Source organism: Anser brachyrhynchus (genome assembly GCF_964034855.1).
Source record: "Anser brachyrhynchus genome assembly, chromosome: 16".
NCBI classification, from domain to species: Eukaryota; Metazoa; Chordata; class Aves; order Anseriformes; family Anatidae; genus Anser; species Anser brachyrhynchus.
Genome location: NC_137734.1, coordinates 14,537,610 through 14,557,886, shown reverse-complemented (window position 1 = coordinate 14,557,886; position 20,277 = coordinate 14,537,610). Strand labels below are relative to the sequence as shown.

General features: G+C 52.0%; 1 protein-coding gene across 3 annotated transcripts in view; it reads right to left on the bottom strand.

Annotated features, from left to right (window-relative positions):
- The window catches only part of RPN2 (ribophorin II), a 36,823-nt gene extending 26,792 nt beyond the window's left edge, over positions 1-10,031 (bottom strand). For 2 of the 3 annotated variants that reach the window (XM_080557727.1, XM_080557728.1), the window contains exons 1-8: positions 9,787-10,030; positions 8,188-8,283; positions 6,625-6,800; positions 5,688-5,763; positions 5,164-5,298; positions 2,937-3,113; positions 2,419-2,537; positions 1,897-2,002 (exon numbers count right to left, since the gene is read on the bottom strand). In XM_080557727.1, coding sequence (XP_080413853.1) covers positions 1,897-2,002; positions 2,419-2,537; positions 2,937-3,113; positions 5,164-5,298; positions 5,688-5,763; positions 6,625-6,800; positions 8,188-8,283; positions 9,787-9,993 — 1,092 coding nt within the window. In that variant the 5' untranslated portion in view covers positions 9,994-10,030. Of the gene's footprint in view, positions 1-1,896; positions 2,003-2,418; positions 2,538-2,936; positions 3,114-5,163; positions 5,299-5,687; positions 5,764-6,624; positions 6,801-8,187; positions 8,284-9,786 lie in introns of all 3 variants that reach the window. The other variant, XM_080557726.1, reaches the window with a different exon arrangement.
- Positions 10,032-20,277: the final 10,246 nt, after the last annotated feature.

The window sequence follows — 20,277 nt, the reverse complement described above, 5'->3', positions numbered from 1 at the left end:
AGGTTTCTGCTGATTTTATTAACAGCAGGCAAAAGCCAAAGCATTCCTGCAGGTCTGCACTTTTTTTTTTTAAACTGTGCCTCTGAAGGAAGGCTTGCTATTTATCATTTAGGGCACTGCAGACATTAAGGCCCTGCCATTTATCACAGCTCCTTTGTGCCGAGTGCCGTACAAACGCCGAGCAGAGGAATGACTTCCTGCCCTCTCCCCGTCCCAAACCCCAGACCATCCAACCCAGACAGCGAACTCAGCGGGTCTGACTGACTTCAACCCTTCTCCCAAACACGAGCGGTTACTGCAATCCATAGGATTTAATTAGCACATTTGTTCTCACAGCTTACAAACGCTCCCCTGGAGAATTAGTTTCATTGCCAAGACATTTTTCAACATACACTCCAATTTGTTACTGCAGGTTTGCTCACGTGAAACAGCCCCACCCCCTCAACCTGAAAAATAATTCCCACAAAGCCTGCGGGAAGAATATGTGAAAACAAACTATTCAGGTCGGACTTCAAACACAATAACCTTGAGAGCTCCTTTACAAAAACAGTATGATTTGATAGAGATGTTACTACTGAAACTGGGTCCATTAGCAGACTCTTTAGGCTAACTTTAGCAAAATCTTTTTCTGTTCCAAGATGGGAGCAAAGAAAGATGGACTAATGAAATAATCATTAAAAAAGAGTTATGTGAAGGCAACTCAGAGCTGCTGCACACAGCCCCTCCAACTGCATAGCACACAAACATCCCTCAAATATTTTAATGCCAGGAAATGCAGGCTCTGCCTGGAATAATAACCCACTGGTTTAGCTCATTACTGTCAAAAACGATGGTGCATTAAGGACAATTAATGCTAATAACGGTAAGGAAAAAAAAAGCAGTTCCCCCAGCAGTCCTCCCCCATAACAATGTGTCTTATTAGAAGCGGCTCACACAAAGCCACCCGGCGTTAATGCATTCCTCCTGGTACCTCCGTGTGCCAGCAGCGAGCTGAAGCAGGACCAATCACTACCCTTTTGACACCCCTAAGTGCCATTACTACTAGAATGACAACATCAATTTGATACATACAGGAAAGGTCAGCAGTTGTAAATAAGTGTCTTCCTCTCCTCTGAGCCGACTATGTTGCAAGACTTTAAAGAGCTAATCTTTTCCTCAAACAGGCAACTGAGGGCAAAAATTCACCCGGGAACAGACATCACTGGAGAAGAGCATTCTCAGCTGTTGACACTGCAGTGAGTATGCTAATAGTCAGCCGGGTCGCATGCTTCTCACAGTAACAAACTTGAGAAAGTAAAGCTCTGAGTGTTTTATACAAAAAAACTCTTCTGAGAGGTGCGTGGTAACAGCTTTTGCCACCAAAAAGGGTGTATGAACACAAGAAATGAAGAATTAATTTCTACTTGCTTTGGTCACTGTTTCTCCACTACAAAAACATCACCACATACCCAGTTAGAAGCCAGAAAGCCCCCACAGCTCTTTTCTAAAGCTCTCAAATACTTAACTTCCATGCATCAGGTAATCACTAGACAATCACCCAACTGCTAGCCAAGCTTTGAGATTTACAGGCTCAAGTTTTGAATGCTCTGAAGAACATTCTTTGTAATCATTTTTACACAGCTTCTTTAAAATATTGGCTGCTACATGAACATTTCCACCGTTAGCCTTTGTTCATTTGCTGTCAAATTAGCAAACATCTAAGTGATAAGTCAGTTTTGACACTTACGCAAATCGCTTTTGATCATATACTAATCTGTGGTTACTGGTCACAGTCTCAAGCCCAAACCCAATACTTTATAAAAAATGTGATAAAAATGCTGTACAACATCCTTAGCATATATAAATAAAAAGCCGTTTCACCAAATACCACAGAACTGAAGCGACAAACACACCCACCTCAACTTTGTTAGCAATAAATCGGTTATCTCCATCAACACTGATAGAGAAATCATAATATCCACTTGCAGGCTTGACGTTCATGAAGTTCAGCTCAAAGACCTCTCTGTAATAAAAAAAGGCAATGTATTAAGCATCCTCTAGGACACTAACAAAGCAACCTACAAGCAGGTAATATCTTGCTACCAAGATGTCTCCAAATATGCTAGATTAAGCAGGTAAACAGAAATGTGACACAAAACTAACACTACTACTAAGTACAGGGTGAAAAATATCTTCAAGTCCCCTCAAAGTCAGGAGAATGTTGCAGCTCCCCACTCCCAAAAGAAAAAGATCTATGCAACAAATTCAACATCACTACAGGACATGCTGTCACCTGTTGCCAACAAAATGCAACTACAGCATTTTGAGTCTTCCATCACACAGGCATTTTTCTGGTGGAAGAGCATAGGAAGCAAGCCCAACACTGTTTAGGTAACAGCTGTTTGCCTTACAAAGCCTAAAATAAGATAAAATTCTTACCCTGACAGAACAAACGGTGTCTGTTGAAGGACGGTGGCTTTGGTAGATGCAGATTTGGCATAGTCCAGCTTCACAGAAGCTTGAGTAAGTGGCTGGGACATAACATCGGTCACTTGAAGCTACAAAAGCAAAAGAGGAATTTCTGGGAAACCCATTGTTTTAGGAGGAATGTAGAAGCACAGACAACTTTCTACCCCTTCTGTATTATATTCCCGGAGTTCTCTCCTGCCCAGAACCCTTGATTGACCTAGCTCTTTTTAACATAATGGGGAAAGGTAAAGTTTGTAAAAGAGCTGACTACTACAAGGTGCCTTGTCAAGGCAGAGTCTAAGTCCTGGGTAAGCAGAAGCTTCTAACAATTATTTGATATAAAAGCACTAAAACCCCAGACCTAATGAAACCGAGCATGTCATGGAGCCTAAAATGAAAGGCATCACCTTATGCATTCAGTTCACCCAGACCTACAAGACTACAGAGTAAGCCAAGAGATGAATTAAGATTTTAGGGTAGGGACTTACCTTGAGCACAGGCTGATGGTGAGACACAGCTGCAGACCCATCAGGGACAATAATGACAGGCAAGTGGTAGCGGTTGCGGGATAAAGCACCCGTGGCACAAGCAATACTGAAAGCCTCTGAGAGCGTCTCAAAATTTTTCTTGCTAAAAATTGCATTCATCAACTGGATAATTTGATCCTGAAAAAGGAAGGCAAACTACACATTAGCACCAGCAGCTTACCACAACACTGCAAAACAGTGCGGTGGTATTAACAAAAACATCATTCATACCGACTGTTAATTTCCCCCATTTGCTTTAAAAATAACTCAAGTTATGAGGTAACCCCACATTAGCTACCTTCCACATTAGCTACCTTCCACATTAGCATCATATTCTTGGCTGGGAGGTTCCAACCACAATTACTGTAATTGTGCTAAAATCGTGCAAAAGTAGGATTTGGATCTACCTCTTCAACCTATGTGTTTAAGAAGGGAAGGTGCCTTCAGCTCAACGGTCCACACTGCGTGCAGTTGCAAAAAGACAGCTTGGCTCCAGGAGGAGGATGTAAACTGCCTTCTTACTGTAAGAAGGACTAGGCTACATGTCCTGGCTACCAGCCAAAGAGGGAAGGCCACGGGGAGGCGATGCCTCCTCACGACGATGTCATCCTCACGACTCTAGAAGCAGCCAGTCTAGGCCCTCAAAGGCTTAGCCCCTTGGGCACAGCAGCATCTTCAGGCTAAGAGGCTTAATGGTAAAGCAGTGCCACTAGGAATGCAGAGCCAGCTCTGGGACGTGCCTAAACTAATTTCTTCTCTTGGAAGTAGGAATGGGACAGAGTTCCCCAGCTGGCTTTCCCACCTGACCTCGTAGGGTTAGTGCACCAGCACCACACTGAGCAGACTGCACCACCTGATACAGATTCTTCCAGTACTCCCTGCTAGTCAGGAAAACGGAGGATTTCACTACCTGTACTTTGATCCAAAAAAAAGGACTGTGGGCTAACTTCTAACCAGAAATGAGAATAATCAAAGACAACCCCAAATAAAGCAATAGGCATACTATCTAGTAACTTGCAGACGACGTACCCTTCTAAATGAAACCCACAGCCTCTCAGATGTTCAACCTCATACTTGTACATTAGTGCTCATTAATGCATCATGTGATTATAGAAAGCATCCAGATAGATGCTACAGTACTCCTGCACAGTACAAACTGTTTTTCCTTTATCTGAAGCGCATGGCATAGCTCTAGACCTTAACCAGCAACTTACACACACGTTTAATTTGTAAAAATTAAAAAGCTATTTTTCCATATACTTCATTTGTTAATTTTTAAAGTGAATTTTGTTGTTTTCAGGAGGCACCTTTGCCATTCACAGGAGATAAAGCATTAAAGCCCCGACAATAGCACTTCTGACAGCACAATTCTGAATCAACACTAAACAATTTTCCTTAATTGGGCTTTTTCTTTTTTCTTTACATCACTTGGATGCTGACAGTTAGAATTGTGTGTAGGAGAATCACCACCTCAAAAATGACATCAAAATTACTTTGCAGTTAGTTTGTTGGCAGCAGCATGGAAGAAAGCCAGGAATTAACTCAGATGTCTTACACTTGCTTCTGTTTCAACCCTGTCACTTTGCCTTGTACTCTACGGAGATGCCATTCTCAATCAAAAGTGCATCTACTGTGGTTAACCTGTTACGGAAAAAATACTAAATGGAGAGCTTGCAATAGTGATTTTCTATCTTAATCAAGCTCTAAAGGAATTTTCAAATGATCTTTCATTATAGTACAGTGACAAGTTTATGCACCTGAATTCCTGTAGGAGTACAGTACTACTGTTGTCTCCCTTTTGGATGCTCCTAACTAGAGTGTCTGTATTTCCTCACAGGTAAATAACACTTGCAAAACACTCTGAAATGCTGTAAAGTGCTAGGCAAGTGCCAAATACCGGAACAAACTCTGAAACAAGAGTTTTTTTTTCCAGCAGCTTGTCTCAATAAACAAAGAAAAACTAGGCCTCACTTGCAATTTCCTTCTGTACATTAAAAAAACAGGTGGAATTTCCTCCTACACTCTGGTATTTAACATTCACTCTGAGATCTCCTTTTTCACTGAGCATGTTCATTTTTCCCGTAGAAATTCCACCTAGTTAGACTGGCCTCTTGCATTGCACCATGATCACTAGGTAGATCCTGTCTGTAAGTTACCTTGTGCAAGACAGGAAAAGGCAGATACAGACCTCCTTCATTGCTGGCTCTGTACCCACGTGGTCGGACAGCTTATAGGCAGCAGCAACAAACAGTGCAGTAGTCTCAATTCCTTCTTCAAATTGCAGATAGACTCCACCCAAGTCATCCAGGCGAGCAACAAGATCCTGACAGAAAGAATAAATTCTATTTAGATTGCATTCTACTGGAAGATCCGTGGAAGGTAACTCTACAGTTTGACCTCTAGGCAGGAGTATTGGCACAGGATTCACGGAATTACTTTCTACATCATTTAGAAATAGGAATAAAAATACCTTCAGCCTTTACAGGATTTAACTATATTTACATCAGTGGACTTTGTGTCACAGTCTGCTGTGAAACAGTTGAACTCCATGAGAAATATCTGCTTGAAGGGAAGAGCCAAGCCAACCCACCTGATGCAGACAAGGAATTAGCCAGATTGTTTTTTCATTGTGTTTCCTGTTAACACATCTTTTAGTATCACAGACATCTAGCAAATAATCCTGAATAATGAGAGACCATAGCGTGTTCCTACCTCTATCTCTTCAACAATGGCACTTAAATCTGCCTGCTGGGACAAGTAAGATGCTGTTTCTAAAGCCTGAATGGTTCTGAAACAACAAAAAACAAAAACAAGTGTATGAATTTTGTTCCTTAAAAGCCAAACATCCTTCAAAGAAATTAGTTTCTATTCCAAATGAGGCGTAAAGCAACCACTACTGCATTTAGTTGACTCTAGGCAATGAATCTGAAGGTATTTAGTGGAAACTTAAAATTCATTAGAGAAGACTACTTTAGTTGTACCAGCTTTGCAATAAACTCAGATTCAAACGCAGAGAAGAAACCAAACTTTTATCTCTGCATTGCACAGATCCCCAAACGTGCTACTGAAGCTTCTAGGAATCTGGATTTTTCGCCTAGAAAATAAGCCTTTAAAAGCTTCCCTTTCTTTCTTAGCTTTAAAGAAAAGCTCTATTCTTTCCTTTCACAGTAAAAATTACTTAACCAATTCTTTGGTGATTAGTGCCAGGATTCCTTCTGCTTACTGGCACATTTTTTCCGCCTCATAGCACACGCATCCCAGCCTATAAAGAAAAGGTCTGAGGAAGAGCATCCAGCATACCACAAGCCGCAATGATGCAGAACTATGGCTGGATTTTAAGTCAAAGATTTGTTGTGAATCTTTTTAAAAGAGGCTTCTTTGGCATGCATCCTCTTTATTGACCATTATTCTCGAACTAAACTGAATACATAAGCTCATTTGCAAAAATCGCAGAGAACAGCTCATAAACATTTTCCACATTCTCCCAGAGAGACGATAATGAACAAAACAAACATTCCAAATGAACACACAGCACAATCTACTGGAACTACATTGCAAAACCTAAAGTGTTAAAACAACCTTTACTCTACAACCCAAATGCTAGCAGATAAGTGCGCAACAGCGAAACATTTCTGTCTGAAAGACTTACGCCAGCACGTTTTCTTCCTTGCTAAGACGAGCAGTAAGAGCACTAAGTGCTTCCTGAGAAGCTAAAGGAAGGCCAAAGCCACTCAGGGCCCCAACAGCATGGAAGATCTGGGTGATGGAGGAGTCCTCACTGACAGCTGCAAGCAGCAGCTCCCTGGTCTCATTTGAGATGGCAACCTGAGGAAGAGCACAAAGAACACTGATTCACGCTGAAGAACGTATCTTCCTAGTCACTGCTGACTTGTTTCTGGAGCAGCACGCGTGACTGGTGAACTGTAAGCTATAGCTGGGAAAAAGCACTTTATCCTTCGTTACCTTTCAGTTCAATTAAGTCCCTAAGATTTGCTGTCAACTCTCAATTCGTCAGGATAATCCACAATTCAGATTTATCCTGGTAGCCTGCTAGTAATACTATCTGCTTTTCATCTGCCATCACATAATTGTGCAGCAGCTGATGGTACAGATGAAAAATGAGGCTTGTACAACCCACCCACAACTTAGCAAGCATGGACTGCATGCGTATTGTTGCAGTGTTCACTACAGGGCTTTCAACCACACGGTGTACTGTCTGCCCAGAGAATGTCTAACTGATATTGCTTTGTGAATTTATTAAAACACACTGGCTCCTTTTTTTCTTAGCCATTGATGTTTCAATCAAGAAAGCACCGAAACATCCAAACCTCCTGTATCATCTCCCATGCCTACAAGCTGGCTTTGCCCCGCACAATACCAGCTCTGCATTCACAAGCACACCTTGACTGAACATGAGGGGTACCTGCGGAAGGGAGGGAGTGGAAGGAGACAGCCTCCACAAGCATGGATCTTCTGACAATCAGCTCTGTGAAGAACTACTTGCTTGAAGGCAAATACGTGACTGTTCAGAGAAGTTATTTGTTGTGCATAGGCTGAAAGAGCCAGCACCATTACGGAGAAGGACAGAAGATACCCGAGCTTGGTGGGTAAAAGGGGAAACAGCTGGGGTAGGAAACAATAAGCTGCTGGATACCATGTGTGAAATATAGCAGAGGAACATTTTAAGAAGGTATTTACTTGTTCTGTTTCAATCATTTGGTATCAGGTGTGTACAAGAAAACTTCTCTGCTAGATCCCCACATCGTTCATGACAGAGAGAGGATATCACGTGTCTAAGATGCAGCACAGTAGCGTGGTTTTAAACAATTTTTAGACGTTATTAGATGTAACAAAAAACGCTTTTTACAACTGTGCCTAGACCCGTCATTTACTGATGAGATGCTGTTCTAAAAACAGAAAGTTAACAAAGAAGAGAACTAGAAGTTTCTACTCTTCAAAAAAATCAGAATGTGGCTGGGGAGCCAGTATTGGATCAGGTACTCAGAGTTGTGGTGAAGAAAATACTTGCTTTATACTCGTTCACTTTGCCTTGTCTGGGAGTACTCCCAGACACTTTGTAAGCTACTTACCTAAGACACAACAGAATACCACGTACTAAGAGAAAGTAAAACAGAATTTATGCTTACACACATATCAAGGTAAATGTTGACTTAGTAACATCTGTCTTCAGAGGTTAGGGCCCCAAACTCACCTCGCAACCAGACAGGACGCGGATGGATTGTGCAGCATAGAAAAGGGAGTCGACACTGCTGGAGTCTACGTGAGACTTGATGAAATTACATGCAGCCTGCAAGGAAAGAGAAATTATGCAACAGCCTTGACTTTAATTATTGACTTGATTTAAATGATCCTCTAAGACAATTTCAGTATAAAAATGCACACCAGTGTACATGAAAAAAGGCAAAAGAAATACAAATAATATTTGTGATGTAGCAAAGACTATAACCCCAGGTCCTACACTACTAAATGGCGCACGGTAACAAAGATGATTCCTGTTCAAAGCGATCAGTGATTTTCACACTGACTCTGCTGCAACCAGCTCAAATTCAAGTATAACATTCCGCAACACACAAGACCCACGTGTATATTGCGAAGGCAAAATCTTCCAGAGACAAGAAGCTTGCTTCCCAGCTGTATATCACAAACATACACACATTTATGGATGCAGAATGTCAAAGCATAAGGAAAAATAAACCAGGTAAGCAGCTAAACTATGAAGGCAAGTGATGAGATTACTCACTGACATGTAGCCAGCTTACTATTGACTGACTACACGATACATGCACCGTCAACATCCCCTTCTAACCAGAAAATAACCAAGAATTGAACTGCTTATACATGAATCGCTGGTCTCTGAGCAGGGGAAGAACAGGCCTTTCAACTAGGACAGGATTTTAATGCTGCAATTAACCAAGGACATATGTTCAAGTGCTACGCCTAGCTACTATTTTTTATTACTTTTACCTTTTAAACAGCCTCACTGTGTGAAGAGAGATAACGTTGAGAAAAAAAGTCTCAGCATAAACCTCAAAGAACAAAAGCAATTACTGCACACCTGCAGATGCACAGGTGATATTACCTTTGCCATAACTGTGAACCCTTAAACATCCCAGCCACACTGACAAACACTGAGGCAGCAGTTGCCAGATCAGCTCACAGATGGCCACGCACACCACGGTGTGCTCTGTGGCAAACCGCAACACCTCCGGAAACCTCACAGTTCAGAATTTGAGGTGCAAATGCACAACACTTGGAGAGAAACCAAGTTTAAGCGGTTGGAAAACACGGTGCTAGCTCAATGTATGTGGAGAGAGCAGACCTGTGTTTAGGGCTCAGGTGTGCTGGTCAGAACACGCACGTGTGGCTAAGCAGGTCAGCACTGCAGCTATCTAAGAGTACTTAAACAGGAAGCGTCTGAAAACATGGTGTTATTAGAAATAACGTAATAGCTGTATATATATCATAGATATTACGGGTGGTAAGAGCACCCTGCTGATGCCACAGGCCGCTATCTCTGGCCTGCACGCAGCAACACCCGCTCCACAGAGGACAGACGAGGTGAGGTGCCGCGGCTGCACTAAGCGCTGGCCCGCAAGGACGCCGCTGCGAGGGCCGAGGGCAGGGCAGGTAAGGGCTCCCCCGGCCGCCCCGCCCCGCCGTCACCGCAGCGACCTGCCCACGACGCCCCGAAGGGACGAGGCGGCCTCCTCCGGCGCCGCCAGGCCCCGCCGCGGTTTCTCCTTCACGCCTTGCCCCCGCGCAGCCCCGCGGCCGGCCGCCTCCCGCTCACCTTCTCGTCCGCCAGCCGCAGCCCCAGGCTGCCGAGGCCCACCACGGAGTGGTAGGCGGCCTGCACGTCGCCGAAGGGCCGCTCCAGCGCCGCCCGCAGCCGGGCCAGGTCGCGGGCGGTGAGGCGGTGGCTGGGGGCCAGGGCGCGGGCGGCGCCGAGGAGCAGCAGCAGCAGCAGCAGGGCCCGCGCCCCGCACGGCGCCGCCATTTTGTGGCCCTCCTCCTGCGCCGCCGCGCCGCTTCCGGCCCGGAGCGTACCACCTCGGCTGCTCGCGGGGGGTGGGGGGGGACGGGAGGACGGGGATTGCTGCCACTGAGCCCTGCCCGCCTCAGCGATACCGAACGGGGACGCCGTGGAGGTGTAGAAGGGAACGGGGCCGCCAGGAGCGGGTGGAGGGTGGGAGGCGGAGAGGGGGCGGGGGGGAATGGTATGGCCAGCCGTGCCCCCCCCCCTGCGGCGCGGAGTGGTACGGGCCGCCCGGCGGCCGGCGGGGATGTGGGCCACGCTGATTGGCCGAGCCGCCCGCGGCCTCTGCACCGCCACGGCGCCTTAAAGGGGACGTGGCGAAAAAGTTCCACGTGCCGTGACACGTCGTGTCACGTCGCGACATGTCGTGACATGTCGTGACATGTCGTGTAGTGTTGCGACATGTCGTGACATTTCGTGTCACGCCGTGCCACCTCGCGCCGTGCTGCGCCATTCAAAAGCCCGAGCTTGGTTCCCCACGTGCAGAAATGGCGCCTCCTGCTCGCCCAGCCACCGGGGTGGCGGCTGCCACCTGTGTCCCCAGTGCCAGCCCTGCGAGCCCCGACCCGGCCCCGTGGCGAGCGCTGCCCATGGCCGCCCGCGGCCCCTCGCCCTGCCGGAGACCCAACGCCGCGCTCCCCGACCCACCGCTCATCGCGGGGCTGTGCGGGCAGGGTGTTGAGCGTGGTTCGTGGGAGGGGGGGCGGCTTAAATGACATGAGCAGTGGGATCGAGTGCACCCCGAGCAAATTTGGAGACGACACCAAGCTGAGCGGGCGGTTGATAGGACAGAAGGAAGGGATGCCATCTGTGAGAAACATCTCAAATAATTTTCTTCAGACAGGATCTTCTGTGAAGCTATTTTATCCGCGATTGCAATGGCAGGCGTCCTGTCAATCAGGAGTGCATTTTAGTAAACAAGTCATAACCTTTTATTCCCTATTACCCGACGCCTGATCACCTCCCCGTGTCCTCATTGGCTGAGTACTGCAGGTTCACAAGCTACTCGACGTTCCTCTATACCATATATGTACAATTTTTCTTTTTTTTTCAACCCTTTAATCTCTCCTTCCTTATGTTTTGAGAACTTGTGGTCTTTGTTTTACTGTTCTCACACTGCTCATCCTGTTTTACTCAAGCTGCTACCTTATTTTGGAACAGTGAGTCCTTCTACTGTCCACTTACCTACTTAGCCTTTCTCCTTATTACGACTACACAACTACCTTGGAATACAGAAAAGTAGTTCTCTACTGCAAAAACACAACTTAGCTTCTCACACATCCAAAGGGACCTGCAGAAGGGGGCCCACGTCAACCTAACCAGGTTCAACAAGTCCAAGCGCAAGGTGCTGCACCTGGGTCAGGGCAGTCCCAGACATGAGCACAGGCTGGGAGAAGAACTCACTGAGAGCGGCCCTGAGGGAAAGGACTTGGGGGTTCTGGTGGATGAAAAGCTCGACATGAGCCAGCAGTGGGTGCCTGCAGCCCAGAAGGCCAACTGCGTCCTGGGCTGCATCGACAGAGGGGTGGGCAGCAGGGGAGGGAGGGGATTGTGCCCCTCTGCTCTGCCCTCCTGAGGCCCCACCTGGAGCCCTGCGTCCAGCTCTGGGCCCCCAGCACCAGGAGGATGTGGGGCTGTTGGAGCAGGTCCAGAGGAGGCCACGAAGATGCCCAGAGGGCTGGAGCACCTCTCCTATGGAGAAAGGCTGAGAGAACTGGAGCTGTCTCATTTCATTATTGAAATTCTATCAAATGGGCGAAGAAATGGAAGGAAATACTGGCTGCCTTCTCTCAGGTGCAATCCAAATGATGCTTGCCTACCTGTGCAGTTTGCTCTAGGGAACCTGCTTTGGCAGAAGGGTTGGACCCGATGATCTCTCGAGGTCCCTTCCAACCCCTACAATTCTGTGATTCTGTTCAGCCTGCAGAAAAGAAGGCTCCGGGGGGACCTCATTGTGACCTTTCAGTTCTTGAAGGGGGCTTATTAAAAAGACAAAGTGACTCTTCTCAATCAGATAATGACAGGATGAGGGGGAATGGTTTTAAACTAAAAGAGGGGAGATTTAGACTAGAGGTTAGAAGGAAATTCTTCACTCAGAGGGTGGTGAGGCACTGGCACAGGTTGCCCAGAGAGGTGGTGGATGCCCCATCCCTGCAGGTGTTCAGGACCAGCTTAGATGAGGCCCTGAGCAACCCGATCTAGTGAGTGGTGTCCCTGCCTATGGCGGGGGGGGTGGAATTGGTGGGCTTTGAGGTCCCTTCCAATCTGAGCCATTCTATGATTCTGTGATTAAATGGGTGCACAGGTGCACGGCCATCGGCCCGTGTGCTGCCATCTTGCCCCTGGCACCCTGTCCTGAAGTCCCCGGGCACACACAGCACTGTGCGGAATGGCTCCTTCCCTGCGGGCACATGGGGACGGGCAGGGTCTGCACCCAGCCCGGGGAGCCAGGCTGCCCTCCTGGTGGGCCCAGGATTTGGGGAAAAGGGCTGAGCTTCCTCCTGCAGAGGGCACTGGGAACTTGTGCTCGGTGCTTTCGGCGAAGAGCCCACCCAGCCGCCGGCCCGCGGGCAGAGCTGCGTGCAGACGGAGGCTTTTTGGCTGATCGCCTCCTTTTGCTGGCTAACACGGGCGCCAGCACCGTGCTCCTGTCCCTGTTACAGAGCCTGAGCATGTGGGGCTCCCATCCTCAAGCTTGCCCCAGGCTTCTGAGCCTCTAATGAGCCTCACAGGGCACAGTGTTTTCCGCTGTGCCCTGTGGCCACCTCATGCCCTATCCTGAGGCCAGACAGGGTCCAGGCCTGCCATGGACAACACCGCAGGGAAATCTGTTCCTCCCTGGCTTTCCCCTAGGGAAATGAAGTCCCTCCAAAACACATTGTAAAGTCCTGTGGCTGCTGCTGCAGCTTTATGGGGAAAAATGTAAGGAAAAACGTGCTGCCTCGGAGTGTCTGATTTTGATATTTTGTCCCAGAAAGGGCTTTTGTTTTGCATAGCTGAGTTTGCATCACCTTACAGCTTGCACTAAACAAGCGACACGTTTCAGCCATCTGCGATAACGCTTCCCATCCCGCTGCCCTTCCTGGGGAGGTTTTGTCCAGGATTGGAGCGAAGCCAACCGGAAGGGCTTAAAATCCCTCGAGAAATGGCATTTGCCTCCTGTTCAGGCTCGACATGGGCTCGAGTCCACATCAGATGATCACAAAATCCCCGTGGGGGCTGAAAACCCAGGGGGTTGAAATCCCCAGGGGGCTGAAACCCCCCTGTGCACCCACCCGGCCTCAAGGGGAGGCTGGAGACCCGCAGCTGAGCTCCTCTGCTGTGACTGCTTGAAAGGGGAAGGATTTTATGAGATGAGAGAGAACTTAAAGGCCACTGGTGCAATTAAGCGCCTTAAATGTGGATTTTATTTCAATGTAATGGGATGGTTATTGCATATAAAAGAAGTGCCAGATGGTTGTTAAAACCACATTTACTGAGTTCTAATAACCATGCGTTTGACCTGTGTCCCTTCAAGAGCTGCAGTCCCTTGTTACGGAACAAATTGCGAGTCCTCGCCCCAGGCAGATCCTTACTGGGACCAGCCTGGTCCATACTGGCCAGTGCCCGGGGAGGGGTTTCCACAGTTTTGCTTTTCTGATGGTGACACAGGCCGAGAAATGGGGAGGTGTGGAAAAAAGCTGAATGTTTGGCGCAGCCAGGATCCCCTCCTGGGGCTTGGGTCAGGCAAGGGGCTGTGCACGCCCCCGCGCAGAGCCTCCTCTGCAGCTCTGCTGGGGGCAAAGTGGTTTGGAGGAGGGAGGAGAGAGGACGGAGGGCAGAAGACCTCAGAGGATGCGGGACGGAGGATGGAGAAGGTAGGACTGAAGATGGACAACAGAGGATGGATGATGGAGAACTGTGGGTAAACAAGGGAGGATGGAGAAGAGAAGAGGGAGAATGGCAGAGGGAGGGCGGAGGGGAGAGGCTGGAGAAAGGAGGATGCAGGATGGAGGAGGGCCCTGGGACAAGGGGGAAGCTGGCGGTATGGCTTCTTCTTCTCCCCCTGTGGGATCCTTGCTTAAACATGTGCAGGTGCAAGCAGGGAAGGTATGGGGTGAATTTATGGGGTGAATTTACGGAAAGGACCGTGGGTCTCATCCCCCAGCTGCCTCCCCACACCTGCTGCATGCAGATTCACAGGACCTGGGCAGATCAGTCCCTGCCATGGCCCCGAGGCAGCAGTGCTGGGATGGATCTGACCCCTGTGCCTTCAAGAGAAGCCTGCAACAAGCACAGCAGCGAGCCCCAAAACCTACAGGCTACATTACAGCGTTCCTCCATGCCACTCTGCCCCACAGCCACCCTTCCTTCTTTGGTAAAGACTCCAACAATTCCCTTTTTAGGGTCAATAGCACCGGCCTGGGAAGGAGCACTCCCCGCTCCCCCAGTGCACTCCCTGCTGGTGCCGTGGTCCCTCCGAACCTGCTGCCAGCCAGCAGCCAAGCAGCCTCTGAGCGTGTGCTGTGTGTGCTTCTGGGGCTGAAGCACGTTCTTAGGCTGCATGAAAATGGCTTTTCAGGACACCCCTTCCCTGGACCGTCAGCCCCCGGCCCCAGCAGTGCAGGAGACCCCTCCTGGCGCGGCCCCTCGGGGAGCCTGTGCTGCTGAACCTGCTTTCCCAGGAGCACACCTCGCCCTGGCTGGCACGAAGGTATTGCTGTGCTGGCTGGGGTCTGCTTGCCTTATTAATACTCCTGGAAAGCTCTCCCTGATGAATCCCAGCTGGGAGGCCTTTTTAAGTCTTATTAAATTGTTCATACGCATTTTCTGCAGGGCTGTTGGTCCTCCCTGCCCCATCCTGCTCTGTGCCCCGCTGGTTCCCCCGTCCCTCGTTGCAGAAGGGGACGAGGGGCTTCCCTCATGCCTGCACCCGAACCCACCCCTTCCTCTTGGGCGTCACCCTTGGGTGTCCCCAGGCTGCACCCCATCCCTCCCACCGCTGCGGGGGCTCTCCCAGTTATCCCAGTCCCTCCACTGGCAGCACCTCCAGCACCCCACCCACCCGTCTTCCCCCAGCAGCAGTGGTGTGCCGAGTCCTGCCCCCGCTAAGAGCGCCAGCGTGGGTCACCCCTCCTTGGGGACAGCCGGGGAGCCGGGCGCGGGACGGGGTGCCTTGCGGCGGCTGCACCAGCTGGGTTGCGTTTGCACCGCTCCCGTCACACATGTTGAAGCTCTCCGTTTTCCTTGGGATGATGTCAGACCCGTGCTGCTCCGCCAGATCCTCCTGCGGTGAGGAGGGAGATGGGCTGGGGGAGGCAGCACTGGGAACGGGGCCGTGGGGTTGGGGGGGACCCAGCGGGGACACCCCCAGGGCAGCACAGCTCCCTGCCGGCCTGCTCTGTCGCACGCTGCCAGCGGGCAGGGGCTGGCACTGTGTCCTCATTTCTTTCCTCTTTGGCTCTTCCCTTTTTTCCTGCTCCCAAATAAAAGCCAGCCCCGGCTTGGTGCGAGCCTGCTCTGCGGGGCAGCAGGGGTCCTGGCGTTCCCCGCTCACCTCCAGACATGAAAGGGATGCGCAGACAGGTAAAACACCCTTGGCTCACCCCGCGGCTTTTCACAGCTCCCGTTCCTGTCTGGCATACCAAGACCAGACATTTTCCTGGCGGCTTTTCCGATCCCACCATGGGTAAAAACACACCAGAAGGAGCTGGCAGGAAAATGTGATTGAGTGGGGCCTGGAGGGACGGAGAGGATGTGCATCCCTGCCCACTGCAGGCACCCTCAGGCATCTCTCCCTCTGCACCAACGCTCCCACCTCCTGCTTTCCCTTCCACCCATCAGACTCACTGGGCAGGTGAGTGAACTGTCTTCTTGAAAAAGTGCCCCTTGCCCGTGGGTTTTCCCACCTCCTCTGTCCCCACTGCAGTGGTCGCGGGGTCCCAAAAGCCCCCAGCCCCCCCTGCAGCAGCCTGGCTCCTTGCAGCCCAGCTGTGCTCTGGTGGGGAGCAGCGTGGGGGCCCCGGGGTTTGCTTCAGTGGTTTTGGGGGGGCACAGACTTTTTTTTTTTGGGTGGAGAGAGGAGTGTGCAAAGATATGGGGGCTCTGCAGCAAATGCTAGCATGGGCTGGTGCCAGCTCAAAAAGCTCTGCATTTGCCAGCCTCTCGCAGAGCCCCGTCAGCCCGGTTATCCGGGGCACTTCTCCCCGGGTGGCTGCGGAGCCGTCCCGGTACGTGGGGCTGGGGACGGGGTGACCCCGACCCACCTGGCCCCCCGGAAGGTGGGACTCGTTTCTCTCGCGTCTGCCTGAGTGTGACCGGCCCCGCGCAGGGGTGGCTGCTGAAAGCTTGACAGCTTGTTTGGATGGAAAGCAGGGGGAGAGCGCTTGGCAAGGCGTGCCGGGAGGAGCTGTGTGCCCCCCGCGCTCGGGGAGGGCTCGGTGGGGACGTATCTCACCCCCCAGGCCCCAAATGCTTCCCATATGGCTGGTACGACGAGCCGCACAAAGCTGCCTTTTGCCTTATTTTGGGATGGTTGCAAGCAGTGCAAAGCCATGAGCCCGCTGGTCTGGCCTGCCTTTGCTCGCCTGCCCCAAATTTCCCCCTAGAGCAGCACCTGAGCAGGGACGCTGCCAGAAACTGCCCCGCAGGCTGCCTCTGCCCCCATGGAGGGGCCTTAATGGGTCTCCTCCTGATGGACCCAGGGAAGGGACGGAGGCAAGTCACTGCCACGGGGCTCCCCGGGGCTGAGTGCCTGCAGAACCTCCTTTTTTTGGCTTCGCTGGAGCATCGAGCGTGGGCGGAGGTGGTGACGGGCACGGGGGAGGACCTGACTCTGCGTGCATGTGGTCGACATCCCGGCTTGGCTGATAGCGTTTCCCTTCTGCTCCGGCTTTCCTCAAGCCCATAAATAAGAAACAAGGCCCCAGGGAGCACTCAGAGAAACTATTAAAAATAATTAAAATAAAACAATAAATAAACACAGAGAGACCAAAGAAATAAACCTTGGCTGTGCAAGCTCCAGCCCCCTGCGCTGCCCATGCTGATGTCCCCGCCGAGCCGGCAGGGCCCTTTCCAAAATGCTGACGGGGTCACAGCACCCACCGGGGGCTGCCGGGGGCTTTGCAGCCCCCCCCAGGATGGCATTTTGGGATGAGCCCCAGAGCCTGGTGCCAAGGCTGCAGTGGCCACGCAGGGCGAAGGATTCCCCCAGGGGACGATTTTCACCCCCCCGGGCTCCCTGCGGTGTGGAGGGAGAACATTTAATTCTCCAAAAAAAAAAACAAACCAAAAAGGATCAGGATCCCGTCGAAGGGGGGTGATGAAGGAGCTGGGGCCAGGGCGTAAATCCACGGTGCTGCCGTGCAGCGCTGGAGCCGGGCCAGGTGACAGCAGCACGACGCCGGGCCGGGAGAGCGCTGGCTGCTGCGTTTGTCTGCAGCCTCCCCCCGCTGGGGAAGAAGCCGGCTCCTGACTCTTTCTGCGACTGCGAGCGTCAGGTTGGGTTTCCTTTGATTGCACGAGCTTGGTTTGCTCTTCTGCTTCATAAGCATCCAAGCGCCAGATGCTCGCAAAAAAAAAAGCGCCTGTGAATCCCCTGGGGCCCCCGCCTGCGGGTCGGAGCAGCCCCCAGCCCCCAGCCCCGAGCTCGCCAGCCCCCAGCCCCGCAGCGACGGCCGAGGGAGAAGGCGGCCAAAGCCGGCAGCTCGTAAACAAGCCCCGCGCTGAAACGGCTCCTCCGGCCCCGCCGTACCGCGAGCAGAAGGCGCCCGGCGTGGAGCAGCTCGGAGAGGTCCGAGCTCGGCACCCCCGAGCCCTGCACGCGTGCGGGTGGTGCTTTCGGGGGGCGATGGGGGCGAAGGTGCCCCCCAGGGATCTTCTCGCTTCTCCAGGTGTGCTGGGACGTGACGCCCCTCTCCGCTTGCCATTGAACAGAGAAACCCAAAGGGTTTCCCGTAGCGGGACGCAGACAGAAAGGCTTTTTGAGGGTGACCCCGACGGTTCCCCGCTCCCTTTCCCCGACACCACATTTGATAGGGGCAGTCACCCCTCCCGGCTGGGTCGCGTGCCTGCTGTAGGGTGGCATTTCTCCCCCCCGGGGCCACGCACAGCTGCTGGCCCTGTGTGCAGGAGCTGCAGCTGCTCTCCACCCCCTCTCTGATGGCTTATCCAGGGATGGAGAGAGAGCGGTGCCGGAGAGGGGAAAAAATAAAAAAAAAAATCAACCACCCAACCCTGAGGCCCAGAATCTGCTTTTCAGCAGGGCCGAAGTGCGGCAGCAGCGAGGTCAGAACCAGGCAGGGGGCTGGTGTCGGGGGTCCCAGCCCAGCAGGGGCCATGGGGCCGGGCGGCAGCAGCCCCGCACCCCCGCCAGCCCCCAGGGTGCCTGCACAATCCCGCAAGCCCCCTGCTCCTGCTTAGCTTTCTCATTCCTTGCCAAAATCACTCCGGAGCACGTCAGCACACTGTCATTTCAGGAATCTCATTTCGGAGAGGCTTTTCCCCCCTCTCCTTTTCCCCCCTCAGACACAAACCAGAGGCAGAGCCGTTTTATTGGGTGTGAGGGCAGGGCTACTTCGCATCCGGCCTTCCCCTGCTCTCACCCCAAAACGATGCCGGCGTGGAACCGGAGGGCTTTGGCCACTTGTGGGGATGTTCCTGGTTAGCAGCGTACACGGGGCCGTACGTACACGTGTATGCACGTGCAGGGAACCCCACGGCAGCCCCGCACAGAGAGATGGGGAAAGCAGGGCCAAAGAGATGGGACTTCGGGCCCCCAGCACCATGCAAGCCTCGGAGGAGGGGGGTGCTTGGTCTTCCCTCCACTTCGTTATTTTATGGACTGAAATCCTTCTCCCAGAGGAGCACTGCTCCTCCATAAAGCCCTAGATAGGTGCTCAGCCTCCTGTTTGCTCCCGTTACCCCAAACCTGCTCCCCTGGGGCCGAGCCCCCTGCATTCCTCTCCCTCGTATTCCTATTGACCGCACAGCCCCCCAGCCCCGTACCTGCCCCCCTCTCGGGACAGATCACCAAGGCCAAGTCCTGGCCTGGACCCCTGGGGCCCCGTTCAGCCGCCCCAGCCCCTGCACCCCAGCTCATGGGGATCCCCTCCTCCAAGTGACTCCTGCACCTTCCTGGGAGAGCAGAGGGGAAGGGAGGTTGCTGCTCCCCGTGTCCACGTGCAGAATTGAAGCGACGAGCAGGAGAATTAGCTGGCTTCGGTGGTTTTTACAGGCACAGGGCTGATGCTGTTTTTGCTGATGCTTTGCTGCAAAATCCTGCAGAGCTGCAGTGCTTCAAGCCAGGAGGGAAGAGAAGTCCAGGTGACCTCCAGATGATGCTTGCATCGCAATGCTGCCAGCTCTCTGCAGGGAGGTGCTACGGGGATAAATAACCAGCTTCCCTCCCTGCCGGGGAGCAGACCTGAGCCACCCGACCTTTCCAAAATGCTTGGCCTGGGAAGCAAGAATAATCTGCTCAGGTCACAGGGGGATTAAAACCCTCTGCTGGTCTTTTAAACCATCCACCTGCGGCCCTGCAGAGGGGGTTTCTGAGCCAGGGCCTCTGGGCAGGCAGAATTTGCCTAAAAAGGGCTGAGAAAAGTGAGCTGTGATGCTCCTGGGAGAGAGGCAGGGTGCCAAGGGGCTCCAGTCCTGCTGCTCTGTCTGCATCTGTGCAGGGAAAGCAGCCCTGCAGCTCAGCTCACTCACAAACCCCCACTGCTGCCTTGAAACAAGCGCTGACAATCTCAGGAGATGCCCCAAGTTCCCCCCAAGCCCTGTGCTGGGCCAGGCGGGACAGGGAGCTCTGTCCCATCACTGTCCGGGACCCGGTGAAGGATGGGGGCTGTCCGCAAAGCCCCAGAACACAGCCAGTTTCCCTGATTTTCCCCACAGCAACCCAGCAGCAGCTTTTGTCTCTTCCTCCACCTTTAGATCTCACCCTTGCAGCACTTCGCAGCCTGCGTTTGCAGGGCAGATGCTCCAGGGAGCACTTTGGATGCGCAGCCCGGTGCATCCAGCGCAGCACCCTGCCAGCAGCGTGGGACCTCAACCTGCCCCCCGCCAGGTACAACCCCAAGCCCCCCACCCCGATACAACAGGGAGGGGAGGCAGCACAGCCTCTCCGCACAGCACCCTGCACCTCTGCTCCCTGCTGCCAGCAGCCTTTCCCCCAGCCAGCCCTGCCCTCCTGTATCCCCCCCAGCCCTGGCCGAAGGTGCCCCCGGCAGGTTCTGCACCCCCAGTGTGGGGCACGGAGCAGCC